The 19663-nt window shown below is 55.4% G+C and overlaps 2 protein-coding genes across 4 annotated transcripts; one reads left to right on the forward strand and one right to left on the reverse strand.

The window, feature by feature from the left end:
- Positions 1-1603: 1603 nt before the first annotated feature.
- ZMAT5 (zinc finger matrin-type 5) lies at positions 1604-16943 on the reverse strand. Of its 3 annotated transcripts, none has more exons than XM_059484869.1 (6): positions 16841-16943; positions 11697-11922; positions 11273-11335; positions 10770-10850; positions 4297-4408; positions 1604-1828 (listed from the first exon to the last, which is right to left on the reverse strand). In XM_059484869.1, exons 2-6 carry the CDS (start codon positions 11821-11823, stop codon positions 1699-1701), a joined length of 513 nt encoding a protein of 170 aa, XP_059340852.1. In that variant the 5' UTR covers positions 11824-11922; positions 16841-16943; the 3' UTR covers positions 1604-1698. The 3 variants fall into 3 exon arrangements, with proteins under 3 accessions (XP_059340852.1, XP_059340851.1, XP_059340853.1); XM_059484868.1 differs by having other exon boundaries at positions 11697-11919; positions 16841-16938; XM_059484870.1 differs by lacking the exon at positions 16841-16943 and adding an exon at positions 16544-16774 and having other exon boundaries at positions 11697-11919.
- Positions 16944-16980: 37 nt separating this feature from the next.
- Positions 16981-18504, forward strand: LOC132081264 (cytochrome b-c1 complex subunit 9). Its single transcript, XM_059484871.1, has 2 exons — positions 16981-17187; positions 18268-18504. Exons 1-2 carry the CDS (start codon positions 17047-17049, stop codon positions 18304-18306), a joined length of 180 nt encoding a protein of 59 aa, XP_059340854.1. The 5' UTR covers positions 16981-17046; the 3' UTR covers positions 18307-18504.
- Positions 18505-19663: the final 1159 nt, after the last annotated feature.

A 19663-nucleotide genomic window follows, 5' to 3' on the forward strand; every position in this document is an offset into this window, starting at 1 on the left:
TCCTACTTCCAGAGCAGCTCACCACCTTGGGAGCAAGGAAAAGCTGTGGCTGTCATGTTTTACACTGGAATTTTCATTTACAGTTGGATTCCAGAGCTTGCCCTCAGAGAACTCTATCTAATTTAAGCTGGATCTGGGGAGCCCTGAAGTTTGGAAGTGTTGGGTAAAACAAGCCCTCCTGGATCAGCTGGAAATCCCACCAGGACTGGAGCACACGGAGCAGGGACAGGCCTGGGGCTGATCAAAGCACAGCTCCCATCAACACGAGGAACAGGGAAGGATTTGGATGTTGACTGGGGAAAAAAATCCATGGAAGGGACTGGAGTGGGAGTTCCTTGATCTGCTGGTGCTGGTGGCCTCAGAAGGTGCCCAGGAGTGTGTCCTGGCTGCCACCAGCAGAGCAGCCACTGTCCCCCCCAGTCAGTGGAGCCCCTCAGCATTCCCCAGGACTGTTCCTCTGTGCCAGGCTGGAGCACAGGGATGCACATCCAAGCTTGGAGAGAGCAGGCCCAGATCCCACTCTGGAGCATCCCACAGCCCCTAGGGGGTCCCTACTTCCCATTTCCTTGGGGGCAGGGTTCCATTGCTCCAGGGACTCCCACCCATTCCCAAAGAGGAGCCACCTGGGTGCCCTTATTAATCCACCTGTCCTGCAGGTGGAAGTGAGGACAGGACACAGGGCTGCATCCTCCGAGCCCAATCCCTGTGCTCCTGCTCTCCAGCAAGCCCAGGGCTCCTGCCTGCAAGGATGAAAACATTCTCTAGTTGGACCTAAACTCATCCAGGCTGCAGCCAAGGCTGTTTCCAGGCTGCTGTCACATCCAGTCCCTGCTCCTGTCAGAGCCACGTCCCAGCACGGGGCTGACGCTCCTGTGACAATTTGCCATCACATCCCTGCCCTGCTGGAGCGATCCAGGCAGGATTTGGCCACAGGCAGCTGGCTCCTGCCCGTGCTCTTCATGAATCTGGACCCACCACCTCCCTGCCCAGCCAAACCTGGAATGCTCTGGCAGTGGGCACAGCCCTCCTGGGCAAACCTGCTGCCAGAGCTGCCTCCTGGGATGCTGCTGGACAGGATCCCCCCTTGCCCTGGAGCTGCAGCACCCTGCTCCCTTCCTGAGACAGCCAAGGGCCTCCCTCACCCCACATTTTACCAGCAAGGAGAGATGGATCAAAGTCTCTCTGTGGAGAAACCTTGGGATATTTTCCCTCCTTGCCCCTCACCTCCAGCACAGCAGCAGCAGGGCTGAGGGAAGCTCCCCAGGCTCTCCATTGGGAGCTCCAGCCCCTGGACCCAGGCAGGTCCCACCCTGAATTTATCAGGGACAAACACGGCACCAACACACGAGGAAACGAAACATCAGTTCTAAAAGCCTGGGTCCTGCTCCAGCCTGGATCACAGAGCCCAGCACAGAGCCAGCAGTGATCTGAGGGGATGAATCCCACCAGGAACTGGGGAATGCCAGCTCCAGGTGACCACAGACAGCCCCTGTGCAGGGCTGGAGCTGTGCTGAGCACAGATCCCCATTCCAGAGCCAGGGGAGTGGCTCAGCCCACGGGAGGCTGCCAGGCCAGCAGGAACACAAACACGACACACGGAGGCTGCAACAGGCAGGAGGAGGGTTTATTGAAATAAAAACGTGTATAAATAATCCTGTCCCTTTCCCAGAGGCAGCCCCAGGCAGGCTCTGGGGTGCCTCAGCCCCACTGCAGGTTGGGGGGCACTGGCCACCCCCCGGGCAGGGGGGCCTGCAGGGATGGGGGCAGCTCCTGCACTGGTGGCCAGCCCAGAGGGTACTGGAATGGTGCTGGTTTCTCAAGAAGAGCACTGTGAGGGGAGATGGAGAGGGATGAGGTGAGAAGCAGTGTGTCTGTCTGACACCAAGGCCAGGCTGGGGCTGGGCTTCCCTGTGCCCCCTCCAGCAGCCCCCAAAGAGAAGGGGCCAGCAGAGGAGGGGTTTGGCTATCACCAAATGGGTTCATTCACCCCTCCTATCCCAAATCCAGCACCAGAACAGTTTGTGACCATTCCCAGCATATCCAGGCAGCCTAACACAGTGTGTGCCAGTGAAAACTGAGGTGGGATCACTGAGGTGAGGGGTCTGGGCTGGGGGGAGCAGCAGAGCCCCCTGAGAGGGGCTCAGCAGGCACAGCTGCCAGGTGCAGGGAGCAGGGCTGCTCCCAGCCCCTCCATCCCCACTCCTCACACAGCTGAGCTGGGAGAACAAACAAACCCAGCAGATGTTTCTTTCCGAGCAGCCCAAATCCCAAGCCAGCTGTGCACTTCCCAAAGGACAAGGACCCCTCGGAAACGGAGGAGCTGCCAAAGCAGCGGGGTGTGTGCACCAGAGGACCCTTCAGAGGGAAGAGGCTTCTCCCTCACCCCACAGCCTGGGAATCACTCTGTCCCTGCCCCTCTCCTCAGCTTTACTGCTCGAGGCTGCTGCAAACACCACACTGGGATGAAGAATGCAGGAGCAAGAACCATCTGTCCCTTGCCTCCAGTTTGACCGGGGCACGTTTAAATTCATGGGAAACCTACCTTTTCCATTAATTCCCAAGTGCAGGAAGCTCATTTGTTCTCTCACACAAGCCCTGACAGCAACCTTGCAGCCTCTCAGGCCTCTACCTCCGATCCTGATGAATCTTTTTAATTGTTATGCCAGAAGAAATCTAATCAAACTCCTTTACATAACCCCGGGGAGAAGCAGCACCCTCCTCTCCCTGCGGGGCCGTGGCCCAGAGCCAGCTACAGGAGTAGTTTTCCAGGAGCGTTTTCCAGGCAGCTAACACAGAGCAAAGTCACTTGGCTCAAGGTTTTATCCCCTCAGGGGGGATTCTCCAGAGCCCAGGATGAGGCAGGACCATGAGGACACACACCAGCCCCTCTGGGCAGGGATATTTGGTGTCACTCCCCCCAGCAGTGTGGCTCAGGCACACGGTGGATGTGGAGCATGGGGAATGCTGCAAGGTTGAGCCATCACCTAATGAGCATTTCCTGAGCAGCAGGACTGATCAATAGCCAGGATGCTGCCTGGGTACTCAATTCCCTGGGGTCTCATGAGTTACAAGTGCTCTATCAAAGGTTTACCTACAGCTGGAGCATTTTCAATGGCTGTCCCACAGGGATTCTCCAGCGGCCAGCAAGGTCAGGAATATTTCCTTTCTGAAGGTGTTAATGGGATCCCTCTCCTCTACCCACCCTTTTTCACACTCATGGAACTTGTGGCATCTCAGAAGCTTTGAGGCTTTGGACCCTTTTCTAATGGAAATCCATTCTCTACCATTTCCTTTGGAAATCAGTAAAAATCAATCCCATGAAATGTGGGGCTGAAGGGCACAAGGGGAGCACAAAGATGATTGGGAGAGGTGTTGGCAAGGCTGGAGAGAGGAAGGGAAGTTCCAATAGTTGGTGTTTAATTCCTGTAGCAGATGGTTTCTGAGCCTGCAGGGAGAGGGAGGCTGGGAAAAGAGCAACAATCCTGGAAATTTGTTTTGTGCATCTATGGAGGCAGCACAGACCCATTTCTGAAGGTCTGAACATTCCTCTGGGTGTGACCAAGTAGTTTTAAAGGTCTGGAAATTCCTCTGAGAATAGTGATGGCTATCTTCTATAAGAGCTGATCTATCCCATGTTCCAGGGATTCACAGGCAGGACAAACGAAATGGGGCAAGTGAAGTGCAGGGGACAGGAATGTGGGCACCTCTGCAAGGCCAAGGGCAGCCGAGCTGAGGGACAGAACAATCCCAGAGCAACAAGCTCAGACAAGCACCAGGAGGAAGCTCCTGCCCAGTCCAAACACGGAGAGGACGGGAACAAACAGAGAAAGAACAGAAGAGAGATTTGGCACGTGCCCAAATGTCATCCCATTAAGCCTGCGGCACAGTCAGGTGAGCGAGGAAACAGCAGTGCCCCACTCTGAATGGATCCTGTGAGGAGGAGCCAATTCCACCCTCCCTGCCAGGCAGGGCATGGGGGAGCTGTCAACAGATGAAAGCAGGCTCCTGACACTGAACCCTGGGCAGTAATGAGCCAGCACAGCAGCAGCTCTGTCCTTCCAGGTGTGTCTGTGAGCCCTGCACAGAGCAAGGGCAGCTCTCTGCTGTGCCTTGTTCCTAAAGTGTCCCCTGTGCACACATCCCTGGTGGGGCAGGCAGGGCTGCACCCACACACAGGCCCCCCATGAGTGCTGCCTGGGGGTGTTGGGAGCTCTGATGCCCTACACCCTCCTCTATCCCAGCCCTCCTGTGGGATCCCCCTTGCATCCACACCTGGATATCCCCAGCACCCAGTACCTGCTGCTCTGAGCTGCACTCAGCCTCTGGGCTCTCTTGTCCAGCCAGTCCTCGATGGTGCCCGGTGGGATATCTGCTCCCTCCCTCTGCAGCTCCTTCAGCCTCTTCTCTCCTGCTTGAGAGAAAGATTGAGATCAGAAAGGGCTGGATCAGAGGGAGGGCCATGAGAGAAAGGGCCACCAGACCCCTGTCCTTTCACTCCATTAAACCTGCTGCTCATTACCCTGCAGTTTCACAGGGTGGAGAGTGTGCACCATGCCTGGGCAGCCCCTCCTCCTCCTCCTGTGCCCTCCTGCCATCTGATGCCTGGTGACAGCTGCAGCCAGGCAGAGCAGGGGACAAGAGCCAAACCAGCACGGTGGCAGTTTGGGCACTGAGGGGAGTCTGACATCTCCCCCTGGGGCAGATCACCCTCATCCTTTCCTGGAACAGCCTCAGCTTGCCCTGAGCTGTTTCCAGAGCTGTGTCCCTCCAAGTGGCAGCAGCAACGTTGCCACCCCTGCCCTGTTAGGTGGAAATGACAGGGACAGTGTTGGGATTGATGCAGCCTTGGCAGCCCGGGGAGTGTGAACGGTTCCGGGTGCGTGTTCCCGGCAGCAGACACATCCCAGAGCTGCTGTCAGGGCTGCTTAAGGAGCTCCCTGCCTGATGTGTCCCCAGCCCCTGCTCAGCCCAGGCAGAGCTGTCACCAGCCCAGGGGCAGAACCAGGGCAGAGAGAACCAGGGGACAAGTTCTTGTATTTAGAACGACTGAATGGTTTGGTTGGAAGTCATCTCAAAGCTCATCCTGTCCCACCCCTGCCATGGGCAGGAACACCTTCCACTGTCCCAGACTGCTCCCAGCCCTGTCCAACCTGGCCTTGGACACTGCCAGGGATCCAGGGGCAGCCACAGCTTCTCTGGGCACCCTCATTCCATCAGAGGGAAGGATTTCTTCCATAAATCACAGAATTACAGAATCAATCAGGTTCAAGAGAGATCATTGACTCCAACCTATACCTAACCTAAATGTCCCCTCTTTCAGTCTGAACCCATTACTCCTTGTTCTGTTTCTCATGGTGGGTAGGAATGAGGAAGGAAACCAGTAGGAAACCTCTGCTGTTTACTGAATCAAGATTTCAACCCCTCCAATCACTCTGGAAGGGCTGTGTGGGCAGATGGCCACAGGCACCCTCTGGGGAGGAGGGCACAGAGCCAGCGCAGCACAAACCCACAGCTGCCCAGTTAGCAAAGCTCCCCAGTGTCCCCAGCTGCAGGAGGGAGCTGCTGCTGGACAGGGCTAGCAGGAGTCCTGACACAGCCACACTCCTGCCAGCACATCAGGGTGAGGACACACTCCCAGTGATCCCAGCCTAGGCGGAACTTCCCACCTAACAGAGCAGGGAACTCAGAAACCCAAATACTGGTGACAATAAAAAGGAAGCAGAGGCAGCTGCATGTCATTCCCTTAGCCCTGCTCATCCATCCCTCTGGGGGACCCTTGATCCCATTTAGGGATCAAGGCACCTGCAGCCATGCCCCTCAGGAGCCTGCTCCACACCCACCCACCCTGTGTCACATGCTTTAAGGAAAATATTATACCTTTGCAGACAGAGTGTGAAATTAATAGTGCTTGGGCAGAGTGAAGGATCACTTCATCCTACTGGTGGCAACCAATTATTCATCTGCCTGTTGAATACTAAATCAGGATGGCAGGGATGTGCTACACAATGAGCAGCCAGATGGATAATTTGTCATCCAGCCTTTTCAGCTGCTGCTGCTGGCTGGAGTGACAATGTGCCCAGTGCCACCACAGAAAGCCTGCTGGGGTCTGGCTGCTGCTCTGAGCCCAGTGAGAAGGTTGGGACAGCAATGTCCCAGTCTCTCACAGCTGTTCCCAGGGATCAGAGCTACCTGGGGTCAGCTCAACCAGCTGGCCAGGTGGGGAGATGGGCAGGCAAGAAGCTCAGCCTGGAGAGCTGGGCAATGCTCACACTCAGGGTTAGACTCATCTGGCAACCTTGAGCACCTTATTTCCCTTTGTTCCATGTTCTTCCACCTCCTGAGCACATCCCACCTCAGCAAGGGGACAGACAAGGAGTGTCTGTGAGAAGCTTCAATGGGGCAGGGAAGAAAATCATGGAGAATCTCTCCCACCTCTCTGTACCACTGTGATTTCCTCTTCATCCAGCTCCCAGCCCCAACAGAGAACAGAGCATGAGCAGTCCAAGCTTCTCTGTTCAGAGCAGGGAGCTCCAAGGTACCACAGCAGGAATGGAGTAGCCACAACTCATGGTCCCAGCCAGAAAAGTTCACTGGATGCTGTGGATCCACTCTGGATTTGCACTGCCCCAAATAAGGCCCCAGATATCCACATCAGAAAGACATCCAGCTGTCTCCCTGCTCTCACAGCTCCAGAGCTGCTGCTCCAGAGCAGCCCAAACCTCGGGCTCAGAAATGTGGCAGCAGGGACAGGCAGGTCTCCAGCTCTGCCCACCTTGATGATGTCCATGTCCCTCAGGAGCACACACATCCCATCCAGGGACCACCAAATGCACCCTGATACTGGAAATACTCCCTGAATGCCAACAGCTATTCCAAGAAGCAGCTCTGGAAGGTCTTTACCAGCCCTTGCTCCACACACATGCCTGTGCAGCTGGACAGATGTGAAGGTGCTTCCCCCTTCCTCCTCCTCCTCACTGTGATGTTTGCTTCAAGTCTGATTACAGCCAATTGAAAGAGCATCTGCAGTTGTGAAGTGCCTCTAATGATGCCAGAGCAGGGTCCACATTTATCTTCTCTCCTCATGGGTTTTATTCTCAACAAAGGCACTGCTGTGTGAGATGGAACCTGCCAATATTTGCTGGGGGTCACCCAGCAAGGCAATGCACAGGGAATCCCTCAGCTCCCACCAGCAAAGAGATGCACACGAAATCCCTCAGCTGCCTCCCTGGTGGATGATGTGGAAGCCCAGCTCCTCCAGAGCACAAGACCAGCACCAGAGCAGGCTGAGATGAGGCGGAGGAGCCCCTGCAATCAGAGCAGCCAAACAAGTGACAGCCCTGCAGCCCAGGGTGAGCACTCCTGCTCCCTGCCCAGTTAAACCAGTGAACTCCAGCCACCCCAGCAGGGCCCTCAGACCCCTGCAACCTCATGGACACCCTGCAAACCCTCCCCAGCTGTGCCCTCCTCTGGTTAGAGCCACCAGAGCCCAGGCAGGTCGATCCTGCCTGCACCAGGGACACGGATTAGCGGGGAGCCAATAACTCTGAGCAAGGAGATGGCAATTTGACAGTGACTTTTCCTGACATGACTGTACTTAAAATGACAGCCTGCAAGTGTCTGGCTGATGAATGATGCAGCAGATGCAGAAGGCTAATGCTTTGATGGGGGAACAGCTGGGAATATGAGCTCCCTCCCTGCTGAAGGTGTAAACTGTTGCTTCTTGATGAGGATATTCTACAGGGTGCAGAGATGCTGATGCCAAAGTAGGCCAGGCTCCAAGCTGTTCTAGAACATGGAATCATCCAGAAATTTTCCTACTTAACCCACAAAACTTACACAAACTACAGGGTGAACTCCCAGCATTAAAAGGGCCAAATGTTAAGGATAATGTTACGTTTCCTTTGGCTGTGATAAAAATACTTCATTATCAAGGTGAGTTCACGGACACAGAGCTACCAATGCCAAATACTCACAGGGACTCAGGGACAGGTTCAATATTTACATGATAAAAAAAGTGTCATCACGGTTTAGATGGGTTAAAAAAAAGTCAGACAAGGCTTTGCCTGCACCAGAGCTGAGGAAAGGGGGTTAAGCAGCACTGTGGGCCCACCAGGAAAGCATCCCCCACCAGCCTGGCCACCCCCAGCAGGGTCCCCCCAGGCTTGGGAAAGCTCTGGAGCTTCCAGCCTCTCAGCTCATCTCAAATCCTTGATAACCTTTGGCTCCAAAGCTGCCAAAATCTCCCAGCTGGGTCAGTGAGAGGCAGCCTGGTCCAGATTGCTCCAATCCTGCTGGCTCATGGCTCAGAGATCCTGAGTGGGAATGCATGTGGGATATTACTGATGGAGGATCCTGTGTGAATTACACACCCTGCCACTACAAGCTTGCCCTCAACTCTGCCCTCCCCCCAGCACCTGAGACAAGGGTGCTTTGGCAGCTGGAGGAGTGCTGGGATGTCCTCATGACAGTGTCTGCTCCTTCCATCCTGTCTGTTACAGGCTGTCCCTCTCCTCCACCAAATCCTGCTGAGCCTTTTCCTACCCCTACCCTAAATCCCTCCAAACTGTCTGATCAGAGCTGTGTGATGGAGGAAACCTCACCATGAGAGAGGTGAGCAGGACTGAACTCTTCAACCAAGCACCCCCTGTCCCCTGGCCATCGCTCCTTCAGGGCTAATTGGTAAATGAAATGTTTGACTCAGGAGCACAAATGCAAGGTTTCCCAGTAATCTCCCTGGAATTGGCTCTCAGCAGCCAATCCTGCACTTACACCGACCCATTTGACACAAGTCAATACTCAATAACAAGTGTAATTGGCAAGGAAAGCTGCCCGAGCGCCGAGGAGCTGCCAGCCCTCCCTGCTCCGCTCCAGAGAGCTCCCACTGCTCCTGCAGAGCAGCCAGCGCCTGGAAATGCCAGAGGTGCCTGTGCTGCCACTCTGTGCACCCTGGGGAGCCCAGCAGAGGGGGTCAGGCACAGGCTCTGGCTGGAAGGTGGCTGTGGGAAGGGCTGGAGCACTCCCTCCCCACCGTGGCTTTATTGACTGCCAGCAGCGCTCAGAGATTGATTCAGAGTCACCTCGGGGGCTCTCCCTGACTCAGCACGACCTGGAATAGCTCTGTGTGCCTGCCTGCCTCCCCCTGAGCTCTCCTTCCCTAAACGGGATCCCTGGGAGGGCCAGGAGAGGCTCTGCCCCACACACTCCCCTGTCACATCCCACACTTCCAACACCTCAGCCTGGCTTTGCCAGACTCCAGGCAAAACAACAGCTGGCTGCAGAGAGGGTGTGGGCATGGGAGCTGCTCCAAGCTGGGCTGCACTGGGACACCAGCCTGGGGAAGGAATCCTCCTCTGCTCCACACTGTCAGACCAGATCTGGGTGCTGCACCCACTGCTGGGCTCCCCACTACGGAGACAATGGGCACAACCCAAAATATGGGAATTTTCATCAGGAATTTCTATTTAAATACTTAAAAAATTCCACATTTTTATTATAAATCTAGTCAAACCCTGGATCAGGTCATCCACAGAGTCTCCAGCCTTGAGATATTTGAAACACACTGGATGTGGCCCTGAGCACCCAGCTTGAGCATAGGAGCTGCTCCAAGCTGGGCTGCACTGGGACACCAGCCTGGGGAAGGAATCCTCCTCTGCTCCACACTGTCAGACCAGATCTGGGTGCTGCACCCACTGCTGGGCTCCCCACTACTGAGACAATGGGCACAACCCAAAATATGGGAATTTTCATCAGGAATTTCTATTGAAATATTTTAAAAATTACACTTTTTTATGAACCTAGTCAAACACTGGATGAGGTCACCCACAGAGTCCCCAGCTTTGAGATATTTGAAACACACTGGATGTAGCCCTGAGCACCCTGCTTGAGTTCACCCTGCTTGCAGCATGGTGAGGATTAGATGATCTCCAGTGGGGATTTCAACCATTCCACAAGTTCTCACCAACACCTCACTCACACTCCCTGGCAGTGTCCAAGGCCAGGCTGGATGGGGCTTGCAGTAACCTGGTCTAGGGGAAGGTGTCCCTGCCCATGACAGGGGTGGAGTGAGATGAGCTCTAAGATCCCTTCCCACCCAGCCCAGTCTGTGATTCTGTGATTTTCTTTACCCACTAAAGTAATGACTCCAGTGGAGAAAACAGAGCTACCACCTCTTTTCCCTAAAAGAAAAGTAGCTCCAAGAATGGTAGTCCCAGAATGAGAGAGTTCAGAAGTGCTCTGCAGGCTCCCAGCAGGGAGCAGCTGCCATCCACCCTCTGCCCACACTTCACTTCCATCCAAAGCCACCCAAGCAGAGGCTGTTTCTGGATCCAGGACCCCTTTCACAGGACAGCTTTTCCCACCAGCTCTTCCCACGGGTGGCAGCAGCAGCTCCCTGGTAATAGCAGCAAGGTGGGGGGAAATCAAATCCATAAATTAAAGGGGATGTGATGTACCAGTGCCCTCTGCTGCTGACAGTTTTTATTCCCTGACTGAACAAAACCCCGAGGGCTCAGGAAGGCCACTCCAAACTCTTGCTGCCAAGTGGTAGCAGCACTGCTCAGCTCCAGGTTTGTGTCTGTGCCAGCAGCTTGAGAGCAGGGAGCATATGACAAACTGCAGCACTTCCAGGCTCACACAGCACTGGGAAGCAGGAGGGATTGGCTGGCTCTGTGCAGGCAGCAAGGGATGACAGCCTGCACAAGCCCTCACACCCCCTGCAGCAACTCCCCCTGCAAGGAGACCCTCAGGCATTGCCTTGTTGGAGGACTCACCTTGAACCTGGGCACTCAGCTTCTCCAGGTCCTGCTCTGTCATGTGGGAAAATCTGCAGTTGGACCCAAAATCACACTGTCCTGGAATGAAATAGTGAGAGTTGGAAATTCAGTTTCAAAATTCTCTAGATTGGATATTAGGAAATATTTCTTCACAGAATGGGTTGTAAAGCATTGGAATGGGCTGCCCAAGTCACCACTCCTGGAAGTGCTCAAAAAAGTCTGTGGATGTGACACCTAGGGACATGGTTTAATGATGAACATGGTGGTGCTGTACTGACATTTGGACTCGGTGATCTTAAAGGTCTTTTCCAACTTTAATAATTCCAGGAAGAGCCAGAGTCCCATGAGAACCACCCAGAGGAGGTTCTTGTGCAAGCAAAGCCAGGCTCCATCACACCTGGATGCCAGACACAGGCCCAAGCCCCTCCCTCCAGCCCTGGGCTGGCTCTGCAAGGAGCTGCTCGAGCCCAGGCACTTCTTTCCACCTCAGACCTCCTCACCTGTTTGCAGAAACTTCCGACAAGGTTTCTTGGTTTGCTCTTCCTGCAGGATGGCAGCAGCATCTGGGGAGACAAGGGATGAACCCAGGTAAAGATCCTTGGCACAGAAAATCCCATCATGTCCAGTCCCAAACTGGTCAGGGAGCAGAAGGAAGCAGAGGGACACACAGGCAATGGTTTCACAGCCAGTTTAGCCCATTCCCACTGCACTCCTCAGGCTGGCACCAACACACCTGGAACTGTGTGCTGAGACAAGTCAGAGCCACACACGAGGGTTTCACCTCTGAGACTGCCTGATCCAGCAGCATCACATGCTCAAATTGCTGGCACACAGAGTGTTAAACCATCAGTGCTGATTTATTTTCTCTTCCTCATCCTCCCCATCCATCCCAGGAAGGCAGTGGCAGAAGCTGGGAGCACCCACCTCGGAATAAGTCGTACCAGACTCTCTTGGCCCGCAGATGCTGCACTCCATTGAGGTGTTTCTTCCTGTTGTGCAGGTTGTCCTGGAAGGACCTGTCACAGTAGTCACAGAAGTACCTTTTGCCCATCTCTCTCCTGGCAAAACAGCATCAGCAAGTCCTGGGGTCATCAGGCAGCTCCTGGGCGTCCAGCCATGGGAATGGAGGATCCAGGATTTACAGTGCCTGCTTCCAAAGGAGGGGAACTCAAATCACTCAGGGCTGGCAGGCAGAGAAAGAGGTGAGACCCAACAGTTTGTACCCTTGTCCATCACAGCCTGCTGGGGCAGGATCTGCTGCCTGTACATGGGAGAAAAGGCCTGATCTGCATTTATCTCTGTCACCCAAAGCAACAACAGCTCTGCTGGAAAGATTTCCTTCCCCGAGCTCAGAGCACAGGAAACAGAGCCACAGGCTGCAGAGAAGGTGCAGCACAAAGCATCCAAGGTGCAGCACAAACCCTCCAAGGTGCAGCACAAAACCACCCAAGGTGCAGCACAAACCCTCCAAAGTGCAGCACAAACCCTCCAAAGTGCGGCACAAACCACCCAAGGTGCAGCACAAAGCCTCCAAGGTGCAGCACAAACCACCCAAGGTGCACACAAACCACCCAAGGTGCAGCACAAACCACCCAAGGTGCAGCACAAACCACCCAAGGTGCACACAAACCACCCAAGGTGCAGCACAAACCACCCAAGGTGCACACAAACCACCCAAGGTGCAGCACAAACCACCCAAGGTGCACACAAACCACCCAAGGTGCAGCACAAACCACCCAAGGTGCAAACAGGAGGAGCTGGAGGTCCTGGGGACCTTTGACCACAACCTCCACAAGCTGATACAAAAGAGAAAGGAAACTCCCCAGTGTCCACCTCTGGAAGGTAAGGAAGAAACTCAGTGAAGCTCATTTTGTCCTCAAAACAGAAGCTGATCTCACCTGTCCTGGTGGGCAGCTGCATTACAAACACTACATGATGTATTTTCTACAATCCACTGAGCCACCTGTTTTTTCCATGGATTGCTCTCCTCATCCTCCCCAGCCTATGGGCACCAAGGTGTGTCTGCTCTGAGTACAGCACTAAGATCACAAGAGAATTTGGGAGCTCCCACCTGTGCTGGGCCTGCCACTGTCAGTGCAGGTGAGATCAGCTTGTGTTTTATCCTTCAGGCACCTGTCCCCATCAGATGTCCCTGCTGGAGGTGCAACAAACACCCTGAAGGAGCTGCAAGCTCTCTCCTGAGGGATACAGAGGTACCTGGTGAATGGCAAAGATGGATGGACTGGGAGATAAACTCCTAAAGCAATTCTCCACGTTTTGACACTTTGACAGCTGAATGCATTTAAAAAGTGGCACAGAGACCAGCAAAGAAATAAAGATTTCATAAATAAAATGGCTCCAGAATCAATCACAGCCCCCTGGCTGATTCCCCTGGCTCAGCACGAAGAGCAGAGCACCAGGAAACCCCTCAGAGCCCGGTGTGCCCAGCTCAGGCAGGGCTGCCAAGCCTCCTGCCAGACATCCATCCCAGCAGGAGCACAGCACCACATTCCCCTCCCTCCCCTGCTCCCAGGAACTGTGCTTCAAAATCAAACCCCTGCAAATCTCTGAGGCCTCACACCACAAGTTAAAGCAAAGCTGCATTCCATGGGAAAACCTTCTGAGATTTTTAATATTGGATTGAAAACCTCCACACTGAAGGTAAAATGTTCAGATATTCCAAGTGAACTGGAATCCCTTTGAGGTTCCTTCCTTGGGACCCCAAATCCCCCATGCCCTGGGCTGATCCTGACCCAGCTCTGCAGGGCTTGAGGTCTGAAATCTTCTCCTCCAGCCCAAGAATCCAAACCCAAGCACTGCTTAATGAGCATGGAGCCACAAATTCCCTCATCCTCTGCATCCCTGAGTTTTGCAGGTTTGCATCCCTGAGTTGTGCAGGTTTGCAGCACTGTGGTGAAGCTGCTGGAATTCAGGGGGAACAAAGCTTTTAAACACTGAAAAATCCCTGTTCCACATGCTATTCCATAGTCTCCCAAAGTTCCTGGTGACACAGAAATCTCCCTGTCTCAGCTGCTGGCTCCTGCACTCCATCTCTGCAGAAGAGAATGCTGCAGACAGGGAAAACAAATGAGATTCTGCAGTGGTCCCACACAAGTTTGCAGAGATCTCCCAGGGAATTCTGCCTGCGGAAGCCCAGCAGCAGCCAGCCTTTGAAATCGTATTTCAAACTTTCCCTTTCATCACTCCAACAGCAATAATTGCAGGAGCTCCTTCCCCCTCCTCCCCCAACAACCAGGGCAGAAAGCTCCTGCAGACTCCAGATCCCACATCCCACAGCTGCCTGCTCCCAAATTCTCCCAAATTCTCTGAGCAATTCCCATTGCAGGGGACGGAGGGATTGTAAAAAGCAATTAGAGAGGTATCAGATCCTCCCTGAGACTTTCCCCTTCAGCGATTACACCCAACACTCATCCCCATCTTTTCAAGGATTCCACTGCATGGATGCCAACTCTCTGCAACAGCAGCACTTCCCAGCACTCTGTGAGTCCAGAGGAGTCAGAAGCTGCTTCTGAGCAGCACCAGCCTATTTCCATCTCCCCAAACGGCTCCAGCAGTAAACAAAGAGCATTATTCAGCTGAAAACAGAGATGGCTCCTAATTAAATCCATCTCAGTCATTATGGAATAAAGTAAATGTAGCTGTTCTACAAAGAGCTGCCTCAGCCTGGCCGTTTCCACTCAGCATCTCCAGCCCCCGATTTGCAACTGAATCAGGGCACTCAGACCTGGGCCCACCGCAGCCATAAATGCTTCCAGCCAGGCTTTGTGCCAGCTTAAAAGTCTTCCTGAATAAATGCAAATTAAAATAAAATAAAAAAAAAAAAACACAAAACTCCAACAACCCAGGGCTTTATGTTGTATGAAAGTGTAACAGCAATGCTGTGCTGTGTCTGCTGGGTGAGCAACACCCTGGTGTGAGGCACCTCGAAGGTGACAGAGAGGAGTCTGGGACAACTCTAGCTGAGACACCCTGGGCACCATCCCCATGCCACATTTCCCTGCTCCAGCTGCTGCCAGAGCTCTCCACGGCGCTCTGTCAGCTGCAGATTCTATCTCTGCCCCTGGGGGCGTTTCCCCGGGCAGAGGCAGGAAGGTGACCGGGAAGGGGCACAGACTCCTCGGTGTCCGTGTCTCCACAGCGGCCCCGGGAGCTGCTGCCGGGCCCTGACCTCAATTCCTGCCGTCCCACAGCCCGGGCTCGGGGCCATTGCAGCCACTTCGGATACCCAGGCAGACGTGAGGTAATTAAATCCAAGTGTCAGCCTGCTGATACTCAGCTGCCAATTTAAACGGGCCCAGATCTGCAGGGAGACCTGGGATGGCAGCAGAGTCTGCCAGCACCTTCCCAATGGCAGAGGCACAGATGCTGCTTTCCATTCCACCCAGAGGAAACATGGAATCATGGAATGGTTTGGGTTGGAGGGACATTAAAGCCCATCCAGTGCCACCCCTGCCATGGCAGGGACACCTCCCACTGCCCCAGGCTGCTCCAGCCCCAGTGTCCAGCCTGGCCTTGGGCACTGCCAGGGATCCAGGGTGGGCACCCTGTGCCAGGGCCTGCCCACCCTGCCAGGGAACAATTCCCAATTCCCAATATCCCATCCAGCCCTGCCCTCTGGCACTGGGAGCCATTCCCTGTGTGCTGTCAGAGAATCATGGAATGGTTGGGTTGGAAGGGACCTTAAAGCTCATCTCATCCCAGTCCCTGCCACAGGTGGGGACAGCTTCCACTGGGAATCCAGAGCTTGATTTGGGATCAACACCAATCCCACCACACACAAACCATCCTGGTGGCAGCAATTAATGGGCAGCTGAGGGATTTGTGTTAGATAATCCAGAGCAGTTACATTTGAAAAATAAAAATTAGGTTTTTCTGAGCTCTGCTCTGTGGTGACCAGAGTCAGAACCCAGGGCATGGCTGGAGCTGGGCCAGGGCAGCTCAGGCTGAGCTCAGGGCAAGGTTCTTCCCCCAGAGGGTGCTGGCACTGCCCAGGCTGCCCAGGGAATGGGCACGGCCCCGAGGCTGCCAGAGCTCCAGGAGCCTTTGGGCAGCACTGCCAGGGATGGACAGGGTGGGGTTGTTGGGGGTCTGGGCTGGATGATCCTGTGGGTCCCTTCCAGCTCAGGATATTCTGGGGTTCCAAAGGGATAACACAACACAGGAATGTGCCAGGCACCTTCCAGGCATCCAGAACAAGCAGAGGTCTTGTCTTAACCCAGAAAAATCCCACATGTCCCCACAGTCATTGCATGAGGGAAAAAAAATATTAATAAATCAGGAGAAATTCCTCTGCAGCCAGACCTTGTGCTACTTCTGAGCGGGTGGGACAAAACAACAGAGCAAGAACAGTCACTTGAGGGCCTGCTCTGGAACTTCATGGATACTTGTTTAGCAACAGCCCTGTGGGGAAACAGCCTCAGTGTAAGGATTCCCTTGTCCTGCCCCTCTGTGTTCTGCCTTCCTAAATCCAAATTTACCTCTGGCCCTGGCACAGGCTGCCTCTGGATCCCTGGCAGTGCCCAAGGCCAGGCTGGACACTGGGGCTGGGAGCAGCCTGGGACAGTGGGAGGTGTCCCTGCCACGGCAGGGGTGGCACTGGATGGGCTTCAGGTCCCCTCCAACCCAACCGTTCCAGGATTCATGAGCCCCATAACCCTCTCCCACTCCCCCGACACTGACACCAATCTCCTTTTGCAACCCCAAACTGCAGAAAACACCCCAAAAACCACCCCAAATCGCGTCCCACCCACCTTCCGGGGGTCAGCTGAGGGCAGTGACCGCAGCCTCCTTCCTGCCCCTGTCACACCCGGGCAGGGAGGGCAGGGCAGGGCAGGGCAGGGGTGTCTCTGCCCCCTCAGCCCTCCCGCCCCGCCGCCCCCCGGCCCCAGCCCCGCCTGGGTCCCGCCCCAGCCCCGGCCGGGCCGGTTTCACCGCACAGCCCCGGGGCTGCCCAGCGGAGGCCGCTGAGGACAAAGCGGGAGGGACGGGACGAGCGGAGCCTCACCGGGACCCCTCACAGGGCCGCCCGGTACCCCCGCCACACTCACCTCTGGCCAGGCCCGCGCAGCGCTGCCTACAACTCCCACAACACCTTACGGCAACGGCGCATGCGCAGGTCGCAAACGGCACAAAGCGCAGCCTACAACTCCCAGCATGCCCCACGGGCACGCGCACTCCGTATAAATAACGGAGCACCGCCTACATCCCCCAGCAGCCCTGGCGGCGCGGCGCAGGCGCAGAGCACGCGGGCAAGATGGTGCTGCTGCGGCGGGTGTACGAGTCGCTGTTCCGCCGCAGCTCCACGTTCGCGCTGTCCATCATGCTGGGCGCGGTGCTCTTCGAGCGCGCCTTCGACCAGGGCGCGGACGCGCTCTTCGAGCACCTCAACGAAGGGGTAAGGGCTGGGTAAGGCGCGGCCGGGGCCGCCCGGGCGCGGGCCCAGCGCTGAAGGTCAGGCCGGTCCCGCTGGGCCCCGCCCCGGCAGCCCCGGGCCCGCGGCTCGGCCTCAGGGCTCGCTGAGGGTCAGCGCGGCTCGGCCGCCCCCGAGGGGCTCCGCGGCTGTCGTGGCGCTCGGCGGTCCGCGCTTGGGGTGTCCTTGGGCTTCTCTGGCCGCTGGGAAGGGCCGTGCAAGGCAGGGGCAGCGGGAGGAGGATAAGGAACTGCTTTGTGCTCTGCAGGCCCCGGCTTGGCTCATCTGACCGCGGCACAGGAAGGGGATAAGGGCTGGTGGCCTTGGGTGTCCCCAGCGTGAACCTTGGGGGTCAAGGCGTCCTTAGGTTCCTAAGTACAGCAGTGACGGGATAATGACTGCGGGATAGCGAGGCAGGCTTGGGGAGACCTTGGAGTCCCCTCAGGGCATACAGAGGCTCCAGGAGATGAGAAAAAGATTTTGGACAAGAACCTGAAGTGACAGGAAAAGCGGGAATGGCTTCCCAGTGCCAGAAGGCAGGGATGGATGGGATATCGGGAATTGTTCCCTGGCAGGGTGGGCAGGCCCTGGCACAGGGTGCCCAGAGCAGCTGTGGCTGCCCCTGGATCCCTGGCAGTGCCCAAGGCCAGGCTGGACACTGGGGCTGGAGCAGCCTGGGACAGTGGGAGGTGTCCCTGCCATGGCAGGGGTGGCACTGGATGAGCTTTAGGGTCCATTCCAACCCATTCCATGAGTGTTCTGTGCATCCCTTATGTGCAGGAGCAGAACTGCCCTCTCCAGTGTGGGTGGGAGTTCGAGGCAGTGTCTCTGGGCCACTAATCCAGAGCAGAACAGGGGAAGGGGAATCTCTGCACTTTCTCCCTGTCCACATTAGAAGCCAGGAGTCCCCATGTGTATCCCTGTGTCCCCCAGATCCAGTACAGGACTCCATCCCCACCTCCCCAGTAGGATAATTTGCATTTTGGGTTCTGTTATTCAAACCCCACTATAAGCTGCCTCAGACATCTTGATTTTTTTTTTTCCCCCTGCTTGTTTTGCACGCAGAAACTGTGGAAGCACATCAAGCACAAGTATGAGAACTGAGCAGCTCAGCAGCAGGAGCCAGCCTGGGGTGGCAACAGGCACTGCAGGGATGGATTCAGCCTCCTGAAACTGGGCATGGATTCCTGATGGAACAACCCCGAGCCACCAACTGATACCATGTGAAGCCAGATGGACTCAAGGAGTTCTGCTGCTGTACTCCCCTTACTGTGTTCAAATAAAACTCCTGGTCCTCTCTTGTGTCTGTGTGTTCACCTCACTCATCCTTTGCCCCCTCTGTGCCTCCTCCTTCTCTGGGAGGTGGAGAATCTTTAAAACCAGCGCTGTGCCTGAGTTCTAAGGCACTGTCAGGAATCACAACATCTTAAAATGGGTTTGAAAGCATTTAGATGAGGTTCATGACAACCCTTGTCTGCTTCTCCTGGTCTGTGCACAGAAAAGGGGCTCAGAATCACTCACAGCACCTTTTGTAGCTCAGCTCTGGTGGAATTCCTGCCCTGGGGCCTTTCAGAGCTGCAGGTGCTGCTGCAGCCCTGCCCTAGCAGGAGTGTGCTGAGAGGGGCTCAGCTGCAGCTTGCAGAGGTGCTGTGGATCCTTCCCTGATGATCCCTGCACCACCTGGCTCCTCCCGTGGCTGCAGGAGCAGAAGTGATGCCAGGTTTGTGTCACAGCTGCCTCCATCCCCAGTGACCCAAGGGAAGGCAGAGGGATCACTCAGCTCCCCCAGGGGCTGGCTCAGGAGTCATGGAATGGTTTGGATGGGAAGGGACCCTAAAGATTGTCCAGTTCCTCCTCCCTGTGCAGTCATTCCCTTCTCCCTGGAGAGCCCAGCCCTGCCTGGCCCTGTCAAACACTTCTTTCCACGTGGGAAGGGGATTTGGGCACTTCCTGGGGTAATGACTCAGTTAATTCCTGAGCTCTCAGGTGGCTGCAGGGAGATGTGGCTGAGTGACTCCTCCTGGTCCCACTTTCCCAGTCCAGCAGCCCCAGCTCCCCCTCCTCAGTCCATTTTCACTAGTCAGGAGCAATTCCAGCCCAGAGGCAGTGCTCACAATCGGTGCCCACAGCAGCTTTGTTGGGTTTGCAAACGAGCACCAGGGGGGTAAAATGTTTACTCTGAGAACACAACGAGCACTTAAACACTTGTTCTTGTTTTTGGAGCCAAACCCAACTGCAGCTGTCCCAGTCCCAGCTGTGCTTTATGGAGATGGTTGAGAGAAAGGTTTAAACCTTCCTAGGACAGCCCCATCTGAGTGAGTGCCAGCTCCCTGAGCTCTGCTGCTGCTCCACACCACGCTGAGCAGCTCAGAGAGAGTTGCAGGCTCAGAGCAGCTGAACCAAAGCTGAATACAGGATGAGGGGACAGCACTGCAGTGGGCAGCAGGGAGGAGCTGAAGCC

The sequence above is a fragment of the Ammospiza nelsoni genome, chromosome 18 (genome assembly GCF_027579445.1).
Source record: "Ammospiza nelsoni isolate bAmmNel1 chromosome 18, bAmmNel1.pri, whole genome shotgun sequence".
NCBI lineage: Eukaryota > Metazoa > Chordata > Aves > Passeriformes > Passerellidae > Ammospiza > Ammospiza nelsoni.

Coding starts and splice junctions, on each gene's coding strand:
- ZMAT5 (XM_059484869.1), bottom strand. CDS start 11,823: ATGGGCAAAAGGTACTTCTGTGACTACTGTGACAGGTCCTTCCAGGAC. Junction 4,409..10,769: donor GCTGAGTGCCCAGGTTCAAG/GTGAGTCCTCCA, acceptor TCTCTCAAGCAG/GAGAGAAGAGGCTGAAGGAG. Junction 1,829..4,296: donor AGTGCAGCTCAGAGCAGCAG/GTACTGGGTGCT, acceptor CTCCCCTCACAG/TGCTCTTCTTGAGAAACCAG.
- LOC132081264 (XM_059484871.1), top strand. CDS start 17,047: ATGGTGCTGCTGCGGCGGGTGTACGAGTCGCTGTTCCGCCGCAGCTCC. Junction 17,188..18,267: donor TCGAGCACCTCAACGAAGGG/GTAAGGGCTGGG, acceptor TTTTGCACGCAG/AAACTGTGGAAGCACATCAA.